The sequence below is a fragment of the Ranitomeya imitator genome, chromosome 4, assembly GCF_032444005.1.
Source record: "Ranitomeya imitator isolate aRanImi1 chromosome 4, aRanImi1.pri, whole genome shotgun sequence".
Lineage (NCBI taxonomy): Eukaryota > Metazoa > Chordata > Amphibia > Anura > Dendrobatidae > Ranitomeya > Ranitomeya imitator.
This window is the reverse complement of record NC_091285.1, coordinates 38,188,104-38,208,565: the sequence shown is the minus strand read 5'-3', so window position 1 is coordinate 38,208,565 and position 20,462 is coordinate 38,188,104. Positions and strand designations below refer to the sequence as shown.

The 20,462-nt window shown below is 54.7% G+C and overlaps 1 protein-coding gene across 1 annotated transcript in view; it reads left to right on the top strand.

Annotated features, from left to right (window-relative positions):
• The first annotated feature begins 1,912 nt into the window (after positions 1-1,912).
• Positions 1,913-20,462, top strand: part of LOC138675399 (proton-coupled amino acid transporter 1-like) — a 57,916-nt gene continuing 39,366 nt past the window's right edge. Inside the window, exons 1-2 of the mRNA XM_069763545.1 lie at positions 1,913-2,035; positions 20,297-20,456. Of these exons, the coding sequence (XP_069619646.1) occupies positions 20,302-20,456 (155 nt within the window). The 5' untranslated portion in view covers positions 1,913-2,035; positions 20,297-20,301. The remainder of the gene's footprint in view (positions 2,036-20,296; positions 20,457-20,462) is intronic.

The window sequence follows — 20,462 nt, the reverse complement described above, 5'->3', positions numbered from 1 at the left end:
GCCAATGTCAGCGACCAAACTCTGATTTGCTGTAGGCTTGTAATGCAGGTGGGTGTCTGCGCTGAAATAGCGGCTGGTGTCGGCGATCCACCCTCCTGCACGGGACTGACCGCACCCTCTGCGACCGCGATCGTTACGGTGGCAGTTGTTCCGCTTGTCTGATGTTTGAGGCTTCAGCTAGGACACTAATGCTGGTGGGATCGTGCGCTCCAGCTATCCGGCCCGCTTTAAGTCAGTGCTTACTGTGTTCTATTGAAAAAAGCCTGTAAGAATTGTGCCTGCTTGGCAGCACTACAACACAGCAGAGGTGGCCGGTATCCAAGGCGACAAGGATTACTCAATAAGAATGTATGACTATTTTTTTTATTGCTAAGTTGCTATTTTTTTAGGAGCATTTTGGCCGACCCGAAGAGCCCCTTTTAAAATAAAGTAGACCAACTTCTACAACAAAACTTCTTATTCTCCTCTCCCACAACGGAGCCGTTTAGGCAAAGTCGGCACCGGGTCTCCCGTGAGATTATTACGCCACGTGAACCCTGCAACCAATCGACGTCCATTCACTTTTTCTCCTTGTCTGAAGGTGGTGAGAGCACCGCAGCCTAGCGGAAACCTCTTGCCATGGGTTTACCGTGACGAAGAGGAGCCAGAAGACCGCAGCGTCTGATTTCTCCTACTCCTGCACTGGTTAGAACCAATAAGTCTTCATATTGAACGGTGTAAATTTATTTTTGCAGTGCAGGGGTTAATCTGCTTAGTGTAGAGCTCCTGGAAGCTTTCCTGCATTAAGGCTCTCAGCTATTTACTGTTAGCCACTCCCATCTCATATAATCTGGACCCTGACTAGCACTCGTTGCCAGAGTTAGCTTATGCTGCATGGCTGGAGGTTGTTGTTGTTGGTGGTTATGATTGGAGAAGGCAGATGGTGGATTTTTCTGTGACTGTTGCTAGGTTTTGAGTGTGTGATAATTTCTTTTTTCTCCCACTTTAGTTTTACCCTATCCTCCACTTCCTGGTGTTTACCTCTGTTGTTTGTGTATGTTTGGTATTTTCCTTTATCCCTGTTCGTATTACCTTGTTAGTTTAGTTGGTGTATTACGGTACACTACTACTCCCCCTCTTCCCTGAGTGGGGGAAGGGTACAGACTGAGGGTGAATTCAGGAGTGAAGGCAAGGTACGTGGCCCTGGCATCTTCACCATCAGAAGTAAACTGGGGAACAGAGTGAGCTAGGGCGCCCCTAGTGTTATGGACAGGGAAGGAGTCCCTGGTCTCGGGGCACCCAACAACAGAGTCATGATACTGCTGATCGGCTACAGGGCTCACATGGCATAACGATGTCACATGAGATCCGACGCTGGTGCACGAGGTGAACATCCTTCATTGTTATCTCACAAGTGGGACTACGTCATTTAAAAAAGCGGTTGTCCAGGTAGTGAATAACCCCTTTAATCATAATTTGTGTTGAAACCATCCCTTTACTAAGCAATGTGGAGACTCGTGCCATTTTTATTCCTTCTGATATATTTTCCCTTATACAGACTATATTTCGCAGGGTCCCTATAGAAGCATATAAATAGCTATCTTTGTATACACAGCGCCACCACGTGGTCAGCAAACTCCATGACTCCTTTAGCTTTTTCTAACGCTCTATCGCCACCTAGCGTAAGCAACTATTTATTGCAAGTAACCCGTCAGCAAAGTGACTTCGCACACAAAACCCCCTAGGACAGCCTTTTAATAAATAATACTCACGGAAAAGACATAAAGGTATAAATAAATGACTACATAAAGGCCTAAACGGGGGCACGGTTCTTCCTTGCAAACAAAAACAATAAAGTTTTCAAGGTACAAAAGGAAGAAAAAAAAAATGAATTTATAATTCAGTTGTCACGGCAACGGTCAGCTGATGAGCCCCTCACGTGACTGTAGTGTTTGCTGCTGGAGGTAATGATGAGGAGCTGACAGAGCGGAGGAGCAGGAAGCGTGTGAGGAGGACGCTGCTGGTGTCACTGCCGAGACCGCGGGGCCCTGAGCATGTGAGTACTGGGGAGCGGGGTGTTAGTATGGAGATATGGTCAGTACGGGGGCCGGAGAGGGTCAGTGTGGTGTTAGTATGGAGATATGGTCAGTACGGGGGCCGGAGAGGGTCAGTGTGGTGTTACTAGGGCAGTATGGTCAGTACGGGGGCCGGAGAGGGTCAGTGTGGTGTTACTAGGGCAGTATGGTCAGTACGGGGGCCGGAGAGGGTCAGTGTGGTGTTACTAGGGCGATATGGTCAGTACGGGGGCCGGAGAGGGTCAGTGTGGTGTTACTAGGGCAGTATGGTCAGTACGGGGGCCGGAGAGGGTCAGTGTGGTGTCACTAGGGCAGTATGGTCAGTACGGTGACTGGAGAGGGTCAGTGTGGTGTTACTAGGGCAGTATGGTCAGTACGGCGGCCGGAGAGGGTCAGTGTGGTGTCACTAGGGCAGTATGGTCAGTACGGCGGCCGGAGAGGGTCAGTGTGGTGTTACTAGGGCAGTATGGTCAGTACGGTGACTGGAGAGGGTCAGTGTGGTGTCACTAGGGCAGTATGGTCAGTACGGCGGCCGGAGAGGGTCAGTGTGGTGTTACTAGGGCAGTATGGTCAGTACGGCAGCCGGAGAGGGTCAGTGTGGTGTTACTAGGGCAGTATGGTGTGTACGGCGGCCGGAGAGGGTCAGTGCGGTGTTACTAGGGCAGTATGGTCAGTACGGTGACTGGAGAGGGTCAGTGCGGTGTTACTAGGGCAGTATGGTCAGTACGGCGGCCGGAGAGGGTCAGTGCGGTGTTACTAGGGCAGTATGGTCAGTATGGCGGCCGGAGAGGGTCAGTGTGGTGTCACTAGGGCAGTATGGTCAGTACGGTGACTGGAGAGGGTCAGTGTGGTGTCACTAGGGCAGTATGGTCAGTACGGTGACTGGAGAGGGTCAGTGTGGTGTCACTAGGGCAGTATGGTCAGTACGGTGACTGGAGAGGGTCAGTGTGGTTTTACTAGGGCAGTATGGTCAGTACGGTGACTGGAGAGGGTCAGTGTGGTGTCACTAGGGCAGTATGGTCAGTACGGCGGCCGGAGAGGGTCAGTGTGGTGTTACTAGGGCAGTATGGTCAGTACGGCAGCCGGAGAGGGTCAGTGTGGTGTTACTAGGGCAGTATGGTGTGTACGGCGGCCGGAGAGGGTCAGTGCGGTGTTACTAGGGCAGTATGGTCAGTACGGTGACTGGAGAGGGTCAGTGCGGTGTTACTAGGGCAGTATGGTCAGTACGGCGGCCGGAGAGGGTCAGTGCGGTGTTACTAGGGCAGTATGGTCAGTATGGCGGCCGGAGAGGGTCAGTGTGGTGTCACTAGGGCAGTATGGTCAGTACGGCGGCCGGAGAGGGTCAGTGTGGTGTTACTAGGGCAGTATGGTGAGTACGGCGGCCGGAGAGGGTCAGTGTGGTGTTACTAGGGCAGTATGGTCAGTACGGGGGCCGGAGAGGGTCAGTGTGGTGTCACTAGGGCAGTATGGTCAGTACGGGGGCCGGAGAGAGTCAGTGTGGTGTTACTAGGGCAGTATGGTCAGTACGGCGGCCGGAGAGGGTCAGTGTGGTGTTACTAGGGCAGTATGGTCAGTACGGCGGCCGGAGAGGGTCAGTGTGGTGTTACTAGGGCAGTATGGTCAGTACGGCGGCCGGAGAGGGTCAGTGTGGTGTTAGCAGGGAAATATGGTCAGTACGGTGGCTGGAGAGGGTCAGTGTGGTGTTACTAGGGCAGTATGATCAGTACGGCGGCCGGAGAGGGTCAGTGTGGTGTTACTAGGGCAGTATGGTCAGTACGGCGGCCGGAGAGGGTCACTGTGGTGTTACTAGGGCGATATGGTCAGTACGGCGGCCGGAGAGGGTCAGTGTGGTGTCACTAGGGCAGTATGGTCAGTACGGCGGCCGGAGAGGGTCAGTGTGGTGTTAGCAGGGCAGTATGGTCAGTATGGTGGCTGGAGAGGGTCAGTGTGGTGTTAGCAGGGGGATATGGTCAGTACGGCGGCCGGAGAGGGTCAGTGTGGTGTCACTAGGGCAGTATGGTCAGTACAGCGGCCGGAGAGGGTCAGTGCGGTGTTACTAGGGCAGTATGGTGAGTACGGGGGCTGGAGAGGGTCACTGTGGTGTTACTAGGGCGATATGGTCAGTACGGCGGCCGGAGAGGGTCAGTGTGGTGTCACTAGGGCAGTATGGTCAGTACGGCGGACGGAGAGGGTCAGTGTGGTGTTAGCAGGGCAGTATGGTCAGTATGGTGGCTGGAGAGGGTCAGTGTGGTGTTAGCAGGGGGATATGGTCAGTACGGCGGCCGGAGAGGGTCAGTGTGGTGTCACTAGGGCAGTATGGTCAGTACAGCGGCCGGAGAGGGTCAGTGCGGTGTTACTAGGGCAGTATGGTGAGTACGGGGGCTGGAGAGGGTCAGTGTGGTGTTACTAGGACAGTATGGTCAGTATGGCGGCCGGAGAGGGTCAGTGTGGTGTTACTAGGGCAGTATGGTCAGTACGGGGGCTGGAGAGGGTCAGTGTGGTGTTACTAGGACAGTATGGTCAGTATGGCGGCCGGAGAGGGTCAGTGTGGTGTTACTAGGGCAGTATGGTCAGTACGGGGGCTGGAGAGGGTCAGTGTGGTGTTAGCAGGGAAATATGGTCAGTACGGCGGCCGGAGAGGGTCAGTGTGGTGTTACTAGGGCGATATGGTCAGTACGGCGGCCGGAGAGGGTCAGTGTGGTGTTACTAGGGCAGTATGGTCAGTACGGCGGCCGGAGAGGGTCAGTGTGGTGTCACTAGGGCAGTATGGTCAGTACGGCGGCCGGAGAGGGTCAGTGTGGTGTTAGCAGGCCGGTACAGGGGCCGGAGAGGGTCAGTGTGGTGTTACTAGGGCAGTATGGTCAGTACGGCGGCCGGAGAGGGTCAGTGTGGTGTTACTAGGGCAGTATGGTGGCTGGAGAGGGTCAGTGTGGTGTTAGCAGGACGGTACGGGGGCTGGAGAGGGTCAGTGTGGTGTTAGCAGGCCGGTACGGGGGCCGGAGAGGGTCAGTGCGGTGTTACTAGGGCAGTATGGTCAGTAGGGTCAGTGTGGTGTTACTAGGGCAGTATGGTCAGTACGGTGGCCGGAGAGGGTCAGTGTGGTGTTACTAGGGCAGTATGGTCAGTACGGCGGCCGGAGAGGGTCAGTGTGGTGTTAGCAGGCCGGTACAGGGGCCGGAGAGGGTCAGTGTGGTGTTACTAGGGCAGTATGGTCAGTACGGCGGCCGGAGAGGGTCAGTGTGGTGTTACTAGGGCAGTATGGTGGCTGGAGAGGGTCAGTGTGGTGTTACTAGGGCAGTATGGTCAGTACGGTGGCCGGAGAGGGTCAGTGTGGTGTTACTAGGGCAGTATGGTCAGTACGGTGGCCGGAGAGGGTCAGTGTGGTGTTACTAGGGCAGTATGGTCAGTACGGTGGCCGGAGAGGGTCAGTGTGGTGTTACTAGGGCAGTATGGTCAGTACGGCGGCCGGAGAGGGTCAGTGTGGTGTTAGCAGGGCAGTATGGTCAGTACGGTGGCCGGAGAGGGTCAGTGTGGTGTTACTAGGGCAGTATGGTCAGTACGGCGGCCGTAGAGGGTCAGTGTGGTGTTACTAGGGCAGTATGGTCAGTACGGCGGCCGTAGAGGGTCAGTGTGGTGTTACTAGGGCAGTATGGTCAGCACGGCGGCCGGAGAGGGTCAGTGTGGTGTTACTGGGGCAGTATGGTCAGTACGGCGGCCGGAGAGGGTCAGTGTGGTGTTAGCAGGGAGATATGGTCAGTACGGGGGCCGGAGAGGGTCAGTATGGTGTTACTAGGGCAGTATGGTCAGTACGGCGGCCGGAGAGGGTCACTGTGGTGTTAGCAGGGAAATATGGTCAGTACGGCGGCCGGAGAGGGTCAGTGCGGTGTTACTAGGGCAGTATGGTCAGTACGGCGGCCGGAGAGGGTCAGTGTGGTGTTAGCAGGCCGGTACAGGAGCCGGAGAGGGTCAGTGTGGTGTTAGCAGGGAAATATGGTAAGTACGGCGGCCGGAGAGGGTCAGTGTGGTGTTGCTAGGGCAGTATGGTCAGTACGGGGGCCGGAGAGGGTCAGTGTGGTGTTTGCAGGGCAGTATGGTCAGTATGGGGGCCGGAGAGGGTCAGTGTGGTGTTACTAGGGCAGCATGGTCAGTACGGCGGCCGGAGAGGGTCAGTGTGGTGTTACTAGGGCAGTACGGGGGCCGGAGAGGGTCAGTGTGGTGTTAGCAGGCCGGTACGGGGGCCGGAGAGGGTCAGTGTGGTGTTAGCAGGACGGTACGGGGGCTGGAGAGGGTCAGTGTGGTGTTAGCAGGCCGGTACGGGGGCCGGAGAGGGTCAGTGCGGTGTTACTAGGACAGTATGGTCAGTACGGCGGCCGGAGAGGGTCAGTGTGGTGTTAGCAGGGAAATATGGTCAGTACGGTGGCCGGAGAGGGTCAGTGTGGTGTTACTAGGGCAGTATGGTCAGTACGGTGGCCGGAGAGGGTCAGTGTGGTGTTACTAGGGCAGTATGGTCAGTACGGTGGCCGGAGAGGGTCAGTGTGGTGTTACTAGGGCAGTATGGTCAGTACGGTGGCCGGAGAGGGTCAGTGTGGTGTTACTAGGGCAGTATGGTCAGTACGGCGGCCGGAGAGGGTCAGTGTGGTGTTAGCAGGCCGGTACAGGGGCCGGAGAGGGTCAGTGTGGTGTTAGCAGGGAAATATGGTCAGTACGGCGGCCGGAGAGGGTCAGTGTGGTGTTACTAGGGCAGTATGGTCAGTACGGCGGCCGGAGAGGGTCAGTGTGGTGTTACTAGGGCAGTATGGTCAGTACGGGGGCCGGAGAGGGTCAGTGTGGTGTTGCTAGGGCAGTATGGTCAGTACGGGGGCCGGAGAGGGTCAGTGTGGTGTTTGCAGGGCAGTATGGTCAGTATGGGGGCCGGAGAGGGTCAGTGTGGTGTTACTAGGGCAGCATGGTCAGTACGGCGGCCGGAGAGGGTCAGTGTGGTGTTACTAGGTCAGTACAGGGGCCGGAGAGGGTCAGTGTGGTGTTAGCAGGGCAGTATGGTCAGTACGGTGGCCGGAGAGGGTCAGTGTGGTGTTAGCAGGCCGGTACAGGGGCCGGAGAGGGTCAGTGTGGTGTTAGCAGGGAAATATGGTCAGTACGGCGGCCGAAGAGGGTCAGTGTGGTGTTACTAGGGCAGTATGGTCAGTACGGCGGCCGGAGAGGGTCAGTGTGGTGTTACTAGGGCAGTATGGTCAGTACGGCGGCCGGAGAGGGTCAGTGTGGTGTTAGCAGGGAGATATGGTCAGTACGGGGGCCGGAGAGGGTCAGTGCGGTGTTACTAGGGCAGTATGGTCAGTACGGTGGCCGGAGAGGGTCAGTGTGGTGTTAGCAGGGAGATATGGTCAGTACGGCGGCCGGAGAGGGTCAGTGTGGTGTTAGCAGGGAGATATGGTCAGTACGGGGGCCGGAGAGGGTCAGTGCGGTGTTACTAGGGCAGTATGGTCAGTACGGTGGCCGGAGAGGGTCAGTGTGGTGTTACTAGGGCAGTATGGTCAGTACGGCGGCCGGAGAGGGTCAGTGTGGTGTTACTAGGGCAGTATGGTCAGTACGGCGGCCGGAGAGGGTCAGTGTGGTGTTACTAGGGCAGTATGGTCAGTACGGGGGCCGGAGAGGGTCAGTGTGGTGTTACTAGGGCAGTATGGTCAGTACGGCGGCCGGAGAGGGTCAGTGTGGTGTTAGCAGGGAGATATGGTCAGTACGGGGGCCGGAGAGGGTCAGTGCGGTGTTACTAGGGCAGTATGGTCAGTACGGCGGCCGGAGAGGGTCAGTGTGGTGTTAGCAGGGAGATATGGTCAGTACGGGGGCCGGAGAGGGTCAGTGCGGTGTTACTAGGGCAGTATGGTCAGTACGGTGGCCGGAGAGGGTCAGTGTGGTGTTACTAGGGCAGTATGGTCAGTACGGCGGCCGGAGAGGGTCAGTGTGGTGTTAGCAGGCCGGTACAGGGGCCGGAGAGGGTCAGTGTGGTGTTAGCAGGGAAATATGGTCAGTACGGCGGCCGGAGAGGGTCAGTGTGGTGTTACTAGGGCAGTATGGTCAGTACGGCGGCCGGAGAGGGTCAGTGTGGTGTTAGCAGGGAGATATGGTCAGTACGGGGGCTGGAGAGGGTCAGTGCGGTGTTACTAGGGCAGTATGGTCAGTACGGCGGCCGGAGAGGGTCAGTGTGGTGTTACTAGGGCAGTATGGTCAGTACGGCGGCCGGAGAGGGTCAGTGTGGTGTTAGCAGGGAAATATGGTCAGTACGGGGGCCGGAGAGGGTCAGTGTGGTGTTACTAGGGCAGTATGGTCAGTACGGCGGCCGGAGAGGGTCAGTGTGGTGTTGGCAGGGAAATATGGTCAGTACGGCGGCCGGAGAGGGTCAGTGCGGTGTTACTAGGGCAGTATGGTCAGTACGGCGGCCGGAGAGGGTCAGTGTGGTGTTAGCAGGGATATATGGTCAGTACGGCGGCCGGAGAGGGTCAGTGTGGTGTTAGCAGGGAAATATGGTCAGTACGGCGGCCGGAGAGGGTCAGTGTGGTGTTACTAGGGCAGTATGGTCAGTACGGTGGCGGAGAGGGTCAGTGTGGTGTTACTAGGGCAGTATGGTCAGTACGGTGGCCGGAGAGGGTCAGTGTGGTGTTAGCAGGGAAAGATGGTCAGTACGGCGGCCGGAGAGGGTCAGTGTGGTGTTGCTAGGGCAGTATGGTCAGTACGGTGGCCGGAGAGGGTCAGTGTGGTGTTACTAGGGCAGTATGGTCAGTACGGTGGCCGGAGAGGGTCAGTGTGGTGTTACTAGGGCAGTATGGTCAGTACGGCGGCCGGAGAGGGTCAGTGTGGTGTTAGCAGGCCGGTACAGGGGCCGGAGAGGGTCAGTGTGGTGTTAGCAGGGAAATATGGTCAGTACGGCGGCCGGAGAGGGTCAGTGTGGTGTTACTAGGGCAGTATGGTCAGTACGGCGGCCGGAGAGGGTCAGTGTGGTGTTACTAGGGCAGTATGGTCAGTACAGGGGCCGGAGAGGGTCAGTGTGGTGTTACTAGGGCAGTATGGTCAGTACGGCGGCCGGAGAGGGTCAGTGTGGTGTCACTAGGGCAGTATGGTCAGTACGGCGGCCGGAGAGGGTCAGTGTGGTGTTAGCAGGCCGGTACAGGGGCCGGAGAGGGTCAGTGTGGTGTTACTAGGGCAGTATGGTCAGTACGGCGGCCGGAGAGGGTCAGTGTGGTGTTACTAGGGCAGTATGGTGGCTGGAGAGGGTCAGTGTGGTGTTAGCAGGACGGTACGGGGGCTGGAGAGGGTCAGTGTGGTGTTAGCAGGCCGGTACGGGGGCCGGAGAGGGTCAGTGCGGTGTTACTAGGGCAGTATGGTCAGTAGGGTCAGTGTGGTGTTACTAGGGCAGTATGGTCAGTACGGTGGCCGGAGAGGGTCAGTGTGGTGTTACTAGGGCAGTATGGTCAGTACGGCGGCCGGAGAGGGTCAGTGTGGTGTTAGCAGGCCGGTACAGGGGCCGGAGAGGGTCAGTGTGGTGTTACTAGGGCAGTATGGTCAGTACGGCGGCCGGAGAGGGTCAGTGTGGTGTTACTAGGGCAGTATGGTGGCTGGAGAGGGTCAGTGTGGTGTTACTAGGGCAGTATGGTCAGTACGGTGGCCGGAGAGGGTCAGTGTGGTGTTACTAGGGCAGTATGGTCAGTACGGTGGCCGGAGAGGGTCAGTGTGGTGTTACTAGGGCAGTATGGTCAGTACGGTGGCCGGAGAGGGTCAGTGTGGTGTTACTAGGGCAGTATGGTCAGTACGGCGGCCGGAGAGGGTCAGTGTGGTGTTAGCAGGGCAGTATGGTCAGTACGGTGGCCGGAGAGGGTCAGTGTGGTGTTACTAGGGCAGTATGGTCAGTACGGCGGCCGTAGAGGGTCAGTGTGGTGTTACTAGGGCAGTATGGTCAGTACGGCGGCCGTAGAGGGTCAGTGTGGTGTTACTAGGGCAGTATGGTCAGCACGGCGGCCGGAGAGGGTCAGTGTGGTGTTACTGGGGCAGTATGGTCAGTACGGCGGCCGGAGAGGGTCAGTGTGGTGTTAGCAGGGAGATATGGTCAGTACGGGGGCCGGAGAGGGTCAGTATGGTGTTACTAGGGCAGTATGGTCAGTACGGCGGCCGGAGAGGGTCACTGTGGTGTTAGCAGGGAAATATGGTCAGTACGGCGGCCGGAGAGGGTCAGTGCGGTGTTACTAGGGCAGTATGGTCAGTACGGCGGCCGGAGAGGGTCAGTGTGGTGTTAGCAGGCCGGTACAGGAGCCGGAGAGGGTCAGTGTGGTGTTAGCAGGGAAATATGGTAAGTACGGCGGCCGGAGAGGGTCAGTGTGGTGTTGCTAGGGCAGTATGGTCAGTACGGGGGCCGGAGAGGGTCAGTGTGGTGTTTGCAGGGCAGTATGGTCAGTATGGGGGCCGGAGAGGGTCAGTGTGGTGTTACTAGGGCAGCATGGTCAGTACGGCGGCCGGAGAGGGTCAGTGTGGTGTTACTAGGGCAGTACGGGGGCCGGAGAGGGTCAGTGTGGTGTTAGCAGGGCAGTATGGTCAGTACGCCGGCCGGAGAGGGTCAGTGTGGTGTTAGCAGGCCGGTACGGGGGCCGGAGAGGGTCAGTGTGGTGTTAGCAGGACGGTACGGGGGCTGGAGAGGGTCAGTGTGGTGTTAGCAGGCCGGTACGGGGGCCGGAGAGGGTCAGTGCGGTGTTACTAGGACAGTATGGTCAGTACGGCGGCCGGAGAGGGTCAGTGTGGTGTTAGCAGGGAAATATGGTCAGTACGGTGGCCGGAGAGGGTCAGTGTGGTGTTACTAGGGCAGTATGGTCAGTACGGTGGCCGGAGAGGGTCAGTGTGGTGTTACTAGGGCAGTATGGTCAGTACGGTGGCCGGAGAGGGTCAGTGTGGTGTTACTAGGGCAGTATGGTCAGTACGGTGGCCGGAGAGGGTCAGTGTGGTGTTACTAGGGCAGTATGGTCAGTACGGCGGCCGGAGAGGGTCAGTGTGGTGTTAGCAGGCCGGTACAGGGGCCGGAGAGGGTCAGTGTGGTGTTAGCAGGGAAATATGGTCAGTACGGCGGCCGGAGAGGGTCAGTGTGGTGTTACTAGGGCAGTATGGTCAGTACGGCGGCCGGAGAGGGTCAGTGTGGTGTTACTAGGGCAGTATGGTCAGTACGGGGGCCGGAGAGGGTCAGTGTGGTGTTGCTAGGGCAGTATGGTCAGTACGGGGGCCGGAGAGGGTCAGTGTGGTGTTTGCAGGGCAGTATGGTCAGTATGGGGGCCGGAGAGGGTCAGTGTGGTGTTACTAGGGCAGCATGGTCAGTACGGCGGCCGGAGAGGGTCAGTGTGGTGTTACTAGGTCAGTACAGGGGCCGGAGAGGGTCAGTGTGGTGTTAGCAGGGCAGTATGGTCAGTACGGTGGCCGGAGAGGGTCAGTGTGGTGTTAGCAGGCCGGTACAGGGGCCGGAGAGGGTCAGTGTGGTGTTAGCAGGGAAATATGGTCAGTACGGCGGCCGAAGAGGGTCAGTGTGGTGTTACTAGGGCAGTATGGTCAGTACGGCGGCCGGAGAGGGTCAGTGTGGTGTTACTAGGGCAGTATGGTCAGTACGGCGGCCGGAGAGGGTCAGTGTGGTGTTAGCAGGGAGATATGGTCAGTACGGGGGCCGGAGAGGGTCAGTGCGGTGTTACTAGGGCAGTATGGTCAGTACGGTGGCCGGAGAGGGTCAGTGTGGTGTTAGCAGGGAGATATGGTCAGTACGGCGGCCGGAGAGGGTCAGTGTGGTGTTAGCAGGGAGATATGGTCAGTACGGGGGCCGGAGAGGGTCAGTGCGGTGTTACTAGGGCAGTATGGTCAGTACGGTGGCCGGAGAGGGTCAGTGTGGTGTTACTAGGGCAGTATGGTCAGTACGGCGGCCGGAGAGGGTCAGTGTGGTGTTACTAGGGCAGTATGGTCAGTACGGCGGCCGGAGAGGGTCAGTGTGGTGTTACTAGGGCAGTATGGTCAGTACGGGGGCCGGAGAGGGTCAGTGTGGTGTTACTAGGGCAGTATGGTCAGTACGGCGGCCGGAGAGGGTCAGTGTGGTGTTAGCAGGGAGATATGGTCAGTACGGGGGCCGGAGAGGGTCAGTGCGGTGTTACTAGGGCAGTATGGTCAGTACGGCGGCCGGAGAGGGTCAGTGTGGTGTTAGCAGGGAGATATGGTCAGTACGGGGGCCGGAGAGGGTCAGTGCGGTGTTACTAGGGCAGTATGGTCAGTACGGTGGCCGGAGAGGGTCAGTGTGGTGTTACTAGGGCAGTATGGTCAGTACGGCGGCCGGAGAGGGTCAGTGTGGTGTTAGCAGGCCGGTACAGGGGCCGGAGAGGGTCAGTGTGGTGTTAGCAGGGAAATATGGTCAGTACGGCGGCCGGAGAGGGTCAGTGTGGTGTTACTAGGGCAGTATGGTCAGTACGGCGGCCGGAGAGGGTCAGTGTGGTGTTAGCAGGGAGATATGGTCAGTACGGGGGCTGGAGAGGGTCAGTGCGGTGTTACTAGGGCAGTATGGTCAGTACGGCGGCCGGAGAGGGTCAGTGTGGTGTTACTAGGGCAGTATGGTCAGTACGGCGGCCGGAGAGGGTCAGTGTGGTGTTAGCAGGGAAATATGGTCAGTACGGGGGCCGGAGAGGGTCAGTGTGGTGTTACTAGGGCAGTATGGTCAGTACGGCGGCCGGAGAGGGTCAGTGTGGTGTTGGCAGGGAAATATGGTCAGTACGGCGGCCGGAGAGGGTCAGTGCGGTGTTACTAGGGCAGTATGGTCAGTACGGCGGCCGGAGAGGGTCAGTGTGGTGTTAGCAGGGATATATGGTCAGTACGGCGGCCGGAGAGGGTCAGTGTGGTGTTAGCAGGGAAATATGGTCAGTACGGCGGCCGGAGAGGGTCAGTGTGGTGTTACTAGGGCAGTATGGTCAGTACGGTGGCGGAGAGGGTCAGTGTGGTGTTACTAGGGCAGTATGGTCAGTACGGTGGCCGGAGAGGGTCAGTGTGGTGTTAGCAGGGAAAGATGGTCAGTACGGCGGCCGGAGAGGGTCAGTGTGGTGTTGCTAGGGCAGTATGGTCAGTACGGTGGCCGGAGAGGGTCAGTGTGGTGTTACTAGGGCAGTATGGTCAGTACGGTGGCCGGAGAGGGTCAGTGTGGTGTTACTAGGGCAGTATGGTCAGTACGGCGGCCGGAGAGGGTCAGTGTGGTGTTAGCAGGCCGGTACAGGGGCCGGAGAGGGTCAGTGTGGTGTTAGCAGGGAAATATGGTCAGTACGGCGGCCGGAGAGGGTCAGTGTGGTGTTACTAGGGCAGTATGGTCAGTACGGCGGCCGGAGAGGGTCAGTGTGGTGTTACTAGGGCAGTATGGTCAGTACGGGGGCCGGAGAGGGTCAGTGTGGTGTTACTAGGGCAGTATGGTCAGTAAGGCGGCCGGAGAGGGTCAGTGTGGTGTTAGCAGGGAGATATGGTCAGTACGGGGGCCGGAGAGGGTCAGTGCGGTGTTACTAGGGCAGTATGGTCAGTACGGCGGCCGGAGAGGGTCAGTGTGGTGTTAGCAGGGAGATATGGTCAGTACGGCGGCCGGAGAGGGTCAGTGTGGTGTTACTAGGGCAGTATGGTCAGTACGGCGGCCGGAGAGGGTCAGTGTGGTGTTAGCAGGGAAATATGGTCAGTACGGCAGCCGGAGAGGGTCAGTGCGGTGTTATTAGGGCAGTATGGTCAGTACGGCGGCCGGAGAGGGTCAGTGTGGTGTTAGCAGGCCGGTACAGGGGCCGGAGAGGGTCAGTGTGGTGTTAGCAGGGAAAGATGGTCAGTACGGCGGCCGGAGAGGGTCAGTGTGGTGTTGCTAGGGCAGTATGGTCAGTACGGCGGCCGGAGAGGGTCAGTGTGGTGTTACTAGGGCAGTATGGTCAGTACGGGGGCCGGAGAGGGTCAGTGTGGTGTTAGCAGGGCAGTATGGTCAGTATGGGTGCCGGAGAGGGTCAGTGTGGTGTTACTAGGGCAGTATGGTCAGTACGGCGGCCGAAGAGGGTCAGTGTGGTGTTACTAGGGCAGTATGGTCAGTACGGCGGCCGGAGAGGGTCAGTGTGGTGTTACTAGGGCAGTACGGGGGCCGGAGAGGGTCAGTGTGGTGTTAGCAGGCCGGTACGGGGGCCGGAGAGGGTCAGTGTGGTGTTACTAGGGCAGTATGGTCAGTACGGCGGCCGGAAAGGGTGAATGTGGTGTTACTAGGGCAGTATGGTCAGTACGGTGGCCGGAGAGGGTCAGTGTGGTGTTACTAGGGCAGTATGGTCAGTACGGCGGCCGGAAAGGGTCAATGTGGTGTTACTAGGGCAGTATGGTCAGTACGGCGGCCGGAGAGGGTCAGTGCGGTGTTAGCAGGGAGATATGGTCAGTATGGGGGCCAGAGAGGGTCAGTGTGGTGTTAGCAGAGCAGTATGGTCAGTACGGCGGCCGGAGAGGGTCAGTGTGGTGTTAGCAGGGCAGTATGGTCAGTATGGTGGCTGGAGAGGGTCAGTGTGGTGTTATTAGGGCAGTATGGTCAGTACGGGGGCCGGAGAGGGTCAGTGTGGTGTTACTAGGGCAGTATTGTCAGTACCGGGCCGGAGAGGGTCAGTGTGGTGTTATTAGGGCAGTATGGTCAGTACGGCGGCCGGAGAGGGTCAGTGTGGTGTTAGCAAGGAAATATGGTCAGTACGGCGGCCGGAGAGGGTCAGTGTGGTGTTACTAGGGCAGTATGGTCAGTACGGGGGCCGGAGAGGGTCAGTGTGGTGTCACTAGGGCAGTATGGTCAGTACGGCGGCCGGAGAGGGTCAGTGTGGTGTTACTAGGGCGATATGGTCAGTACGGGGGCCGGAGAGGGTCAGTGTGGTGTTACTAGGGCAGTATGGTCAGTACGGCGGCCGGAGAGGGTCAGTGCGGTGTTACTAGGGCAGTATGGTCAGTACGGCGGCCGGAGAGGGTCAGTGTGGTGTTACTAGGGCATTATGGTCAGTACGGCGGCCGGAGAGGGTCAGTGCGGTGTTACTAGGGCAGTATGGTCAGTACGGGGGCCGGAGAGGGTCAGTGTGGTGTTAGCAGGGAGATATGGTCAGTACGGCGGCCGGAGAGGGTCAGTGTGGTGTCACTAGGGCAGTATGGTCAGTATGGCGGCCGGAGAGGGTCAGTGTGGTGTTACTAGGGCAGTATGGTCAGTACGGGGGCCGGAGAGGGTCAGTGTGGTGTTACTAGGGCAGTATGGTCAGTACGGGGGCCGGAGAGGGTCAGTGCGGTGTTACTAGGGCATTATGGTCAGTACGGCGGCCGGAGAGGGTCAGTGCGGTGTTACTAGGGCAGTATGGTCAGTACGGCGGCCGGAGAGGGTCAGTGTGGTGTCACTAGGGCAGTATGGTCAGTACGGGGGCCGGAGAGGGTCAGTGTGGTGTTACTAGGGCAGTATGGTCAGTGTGGTGTTACTAGGGCAGTATGGTCAGTACGGGGGCCGGAGAGGGTCAGTATGGTGTTACTAGGGCAGTATGGTCAGTACGGGGGCCGGAGAGGGTCAGTGTGGTGTTACTAGGGCAGTATGGTCAGTACGGGGGCCGGAGAGGGTCAATGTGGTGTCACTAGGGCAGTATGGTCAGTACGGGGGGCCGGGTCTACCGTATATTGTGCTTTATGACAGGGGAGGTTCCGCTTCTGTGAGGAGGGTACCTGGGATTCTTCCTGAGAGAAAAAAAATTTGGTTTCTGTCACCATTTTCTGAGACTGTTACTTTTTATTTTTTTGTCAACAAAGGGGCGAGAGGGCTTGTGTGTAGTGTTTTTTATTTTTTATTTTATTTAATATTATGTGTGGCAACCTGGGATTTTTAATGACATATTTGGGGGTAAATAAAGTGTGTGTTTGTTTTTTTTTCTTGTTTTTTTTTAACTGTATATGTAGGGGGAATCTGAAAACTTTTAACTCCGAAAAAAACTGCAGTTTTGCCAATTCGATTTATTTTCATTCCTTTACAGTGTTTACATCATGGGTTAAATCATTGTGATTGGAATTTTATATTTGCTGCGGTAATGAATAGAACCGACTACTTTTCCCCAAAAGTAAAAAAAAAATATATATATATATATATATATATATATATATATATATATATATATATATATGGGATTAGGAATATTTAAATATTTTTTGGAAAATCTAATGCATTATCTAATGATTTATATTAATTTTTATATATCTATTTCAATGTAATATATATTATTTTTATTATACCAAAAGTGTATAATTATTTTTAAAATAAGTAAAGTATATAAAATGTGAGTCACCCCTCCGTGCTCCCGTATAGCACGCTGAGCTCCCGACTCTGCACTTTTTCTGTATCTCTGGTTTGTTTGTTCCCCATATTAATTTAGTGCAAAAGTCTCAGATTGTGCAACCTCTAGACAGATGTGAGCAGCCTCCCCGATGAATGGAGAATCGCTGCTCGGACGGCAGAATATCAGCGTTTTATATGGGGCTAATGGGGGATCTGTTTTCTGCAGCAATTGACATGTAGTCCTGCCTGTCAGGACTGAAAACAGACGACCTGCCTACCTGTGATAATTGGAGATATTCCTAGTGATATCAGCGTAGTAATATAATGACCTGCCGATAACTGGTAGTGCGTGATGGGATTTGTAGTCATTTTGATTTCAGACGACTGTTGTATATTTGTAGAATTTGGGCATAAGATCGGGTGAATGCGCTGTTGGGTCCACTTTTGCTTCCGTCTCTTGCTGTTTCACTTCGTTAAAGGTGTCGTCTGTTGATAGCCGGACACGCTGGCGGTATAGGTTCTCGGCCATAGCCGGACACGCTGGTGGTGTAGGTTCTCGGCCATAGCCGGGCATTCTGGCGGTGTAGGTTCTCGGCCATAGCAGGGCACGCTGGCGTTGTAGGTTCTCGGCCATAGCCGGACACGCTGGCGGTGTAGGTTCTCGGCCATAGCCGGACACGCTGGCGGTGTAGGTTCTCGGCCATAGCCGGACACGCTGGCGGTATAGGTTCTCGGCCATAGCCGGACACGCTGGCGGTATAGGTTCTCGGCCATAGCCGGGCATTCTGGCGGTGTAGGTTCTCGGCCATAGCCGGGCACGCTGGCGGTGTAGGTTCTCGGCCATAGCCGGACACGCTGGCGGTATAGGTTCTCGGCCATAGCCGGACACGCTGGTGGTGTAGGTTCTCGGCCATAGCCGGACACGCTGGCGGTGTAGGTTCTCGGCCATAGCCGGACACGCTGGCGGTATAGGTTCTCGGCCATAGCCGGACACGCTGGTGGTGTAGGTTCTCGGCCATAGCCGGACACGCTGGCGGTGTAGGTTCTCGGCCATAGCCGGACACGCTGGCGGTATAGGTTCTCGGCCATAGCCGGACACGCTGGCGGTATAGGTTCTCGGCCATAGCCGGGCATTCTGGCGGTGTAGGTTCTCGGCCATAGCCGGGCACGCTGGCGGTGTAGGTTCTCGGCCATAGCCGGACACGCTGGCGGTATAGGTTCTCGGCCATAGCCGGACACGCTGGTGGTGTAGGTTCTCAGCCATAGCCGGGCATTCTGGCGGTGTATGTTGTCGGTCATAGCCGGGCACGCTGGCGGTGTAGGTTCTCGGCCATAGCCGGGCACGCTGGCGGTGTAGGTTCTTGGCCATAGCTGGACACGCTGGCGGTGTAGGTACTCGGCCATAGCCGGGCACGCTGGCGGTGTAGGTTCTCGGCCATAGCCGGGCACGCTGGCGGTGTAGGTTCTCAGCCATAGCCGGGCACGCTGGTGGTGTAGGTTCTCAGCCATTTGTCTGATTTCCCTTGAATAACGTTTTGCCGGCTCTGAGTTATTAGGTTTTGGACGGCCTCTTTACCAGCCCATAGTGATGTGGCGTCTTATTATCGGCAACAATTTTTTTTTTTTTTTACGTTCATACAGTATCTGTTAAACTTTTAGTTATCCTTTTAGGGAGTGGAAGGCTTCTTTTGTTATCTTAAAGGTATAGAACTCCTTTTCTTAAAGGGTTTTTAAAAAAATCAGTTTTAACTCTGGTTTTCTTGATTTTGGAATACAGCAGTCATATGACTATTGTGCAACGTCCAATGCTGGACCAATCATGCGGTACAGTCTACTTACTAAAATGAGCCAACCTCTTTAAAGGGAATCTGTCCGTACTCTCAACCTTTCTAAGCCGTCTATATGGGCACTCAATCTTTTTTTTTTGTACTCTACATGACTGAATTTAATCTGAAATCCACATTTTAGATCTGCCAGCTTTAGTGTTTTGAGCCTATAGATCCATTCAAGTTCCCTTCTTTTCAGAAGACGGATTCTATTACCTTCCTTTCTTTGTACAGGGACAGTGTCTAGGATTCTAAATTTGAGTTTGCCACATCTCTACAAAGAATTTAGACACCGGAAGGTCCAACCTCTTCTCCTTCATGGTTTATCGGTGACGATCTGTTCTGGTCTTAAGGTCCCATTAGTCTCACCGACATACCATAAGGAACATGGACACTGCAAAATATAGACAACCTATTCCGAATTACATGTAAGGTAATGCTCTATTTATATCTTACATTTGTTGTGGGGTGGATGGACGTGGGACCCTGTAGCATCTGTGAACAGTTCACACATGAACGAAATGGATAACAACCCCTACTTGATGTCCCTGATAGATAAGTATGGGTAGGTTTAAGAATTGAATTAACCAGGCGATCCCCACTATTTCTGTTCCTTCTGTAGGAAAAGAGAGGTGGTTTTTGGAATTCTAAGATACTAGGTAAATAAGTATTTAACATCTTCCAATGTTTTGTTATTATACTGGCTATGTTTCCACTTTTTTCCGTGAATGTTGTCACCATTGCCACGCTACCCTACTGACCTTTTGTCCTTGTTTTTTTTCTATGGTGACAATCTTGTTGGTTTTAATGCTTTTTTTTTTTTTTTGCATTTCCAGTAGTTTTTCGGGTAATCTCATTTCAAATGTATTTATTAGTGTGATCAGAACGTTCCTTTTCACTAACAATCCTTCGTACTCTCACGTATTGGCTGAATGGTATTGATTTGATTTGTTTTAATAGGATGCTGGCTATTATACATCATCATCACCATTATATATCATTCCTATCTGTTTGATCAGTGAGCAACATTGTTTTTAATGTTCCAGCATTTTCCTTTACCATCACATCTGAGAATTGTAATTGTTCCACTGATAGAACCAGTGTAAATTTGGTGGCGTGATACACAAAGTCCTCTTCTGGGCACTCATGATATTTGTGTGCGAGGGCACCATGTTCGTACCCATGGCGGTCCCTCGCGACTGCAAATAAAAATCATCCGCAGATAAAAGAAAATTCAACTTCAAAAATATGTATAGAAGGTCAATAACAAATTGTTGACCTTTCCTACATATGTCTTTTGTTGTTAGTTTCTTCTCCACTGTTTTTATCCCTCTGTTATGATCAGTTGACGTGTACAGTGAGGTAACATCGAAGGAGGCCAGTATAACTTCCTCCCAAATCTACATCCTGCAACTTATTCAAGAAATCTGTGGTGTCCTGTATATAGGAAATAGCTTGTTTGGCTATTGGATTTAAGATTTTATTTAAACAAAAACAAAAAAAAACACACCAATTTTACTAAAGACTGAACCCATCCCTGACACTGTGTCTTCCTGGAGGATTTTTTAAAGACTTGTGTAACCAGAGTTCTTGGGTTCTCCACTAGTAAATAGTCCAATAGACCTTGTTTTCTTATCTTTGTTGGATACATTTCCTTGTACATGATGAGGACAGCCCCATCCTTATCAGCGGGTTTAATTACTATGTCGCCATCATGAACAAGTTCAGATAATGCTTTGGTTTCAGCCGTGGAGAGATTAGGAGATCTGTGTTGTCTACTATCCTCACTTCTCAGCACTTCTATATCACGGGTGACTGATGTTATAAACTCCTCTATAGTTGTTGTGTATGAAGGGGGAACAAACTTGCTTTTATTTTTAAGGGCATCCAAAGATAAATTAAAGTCAACCGGTCCTTTCTTTGGTGGTTGGAACCTTGTCACTAAACCATTCCTTCAATCTTAATGTTCCAAAGAGTTTTCCTAGGTCTATCTGCAACTGAAACCAATCCGTATGGCTGATCATGCTGACGGATTCCCTTTAAGTCGATGTGCTGACCTTTTCTTTACCCTTCTGTTGGTCTAGGAATCATGGCGACCACCAGACTGACAAGTGACACGTACAATGACTACAGCTCCACAGAGGTGAGTCCCAGCGAGGAGTCTTCCCCTGGGATCATCAACCGTTTCGTACCGCGACCCAACCAGTACGAGAGGCTCGGAGAACATGGCAGTAGCAGCACCACGTAAGT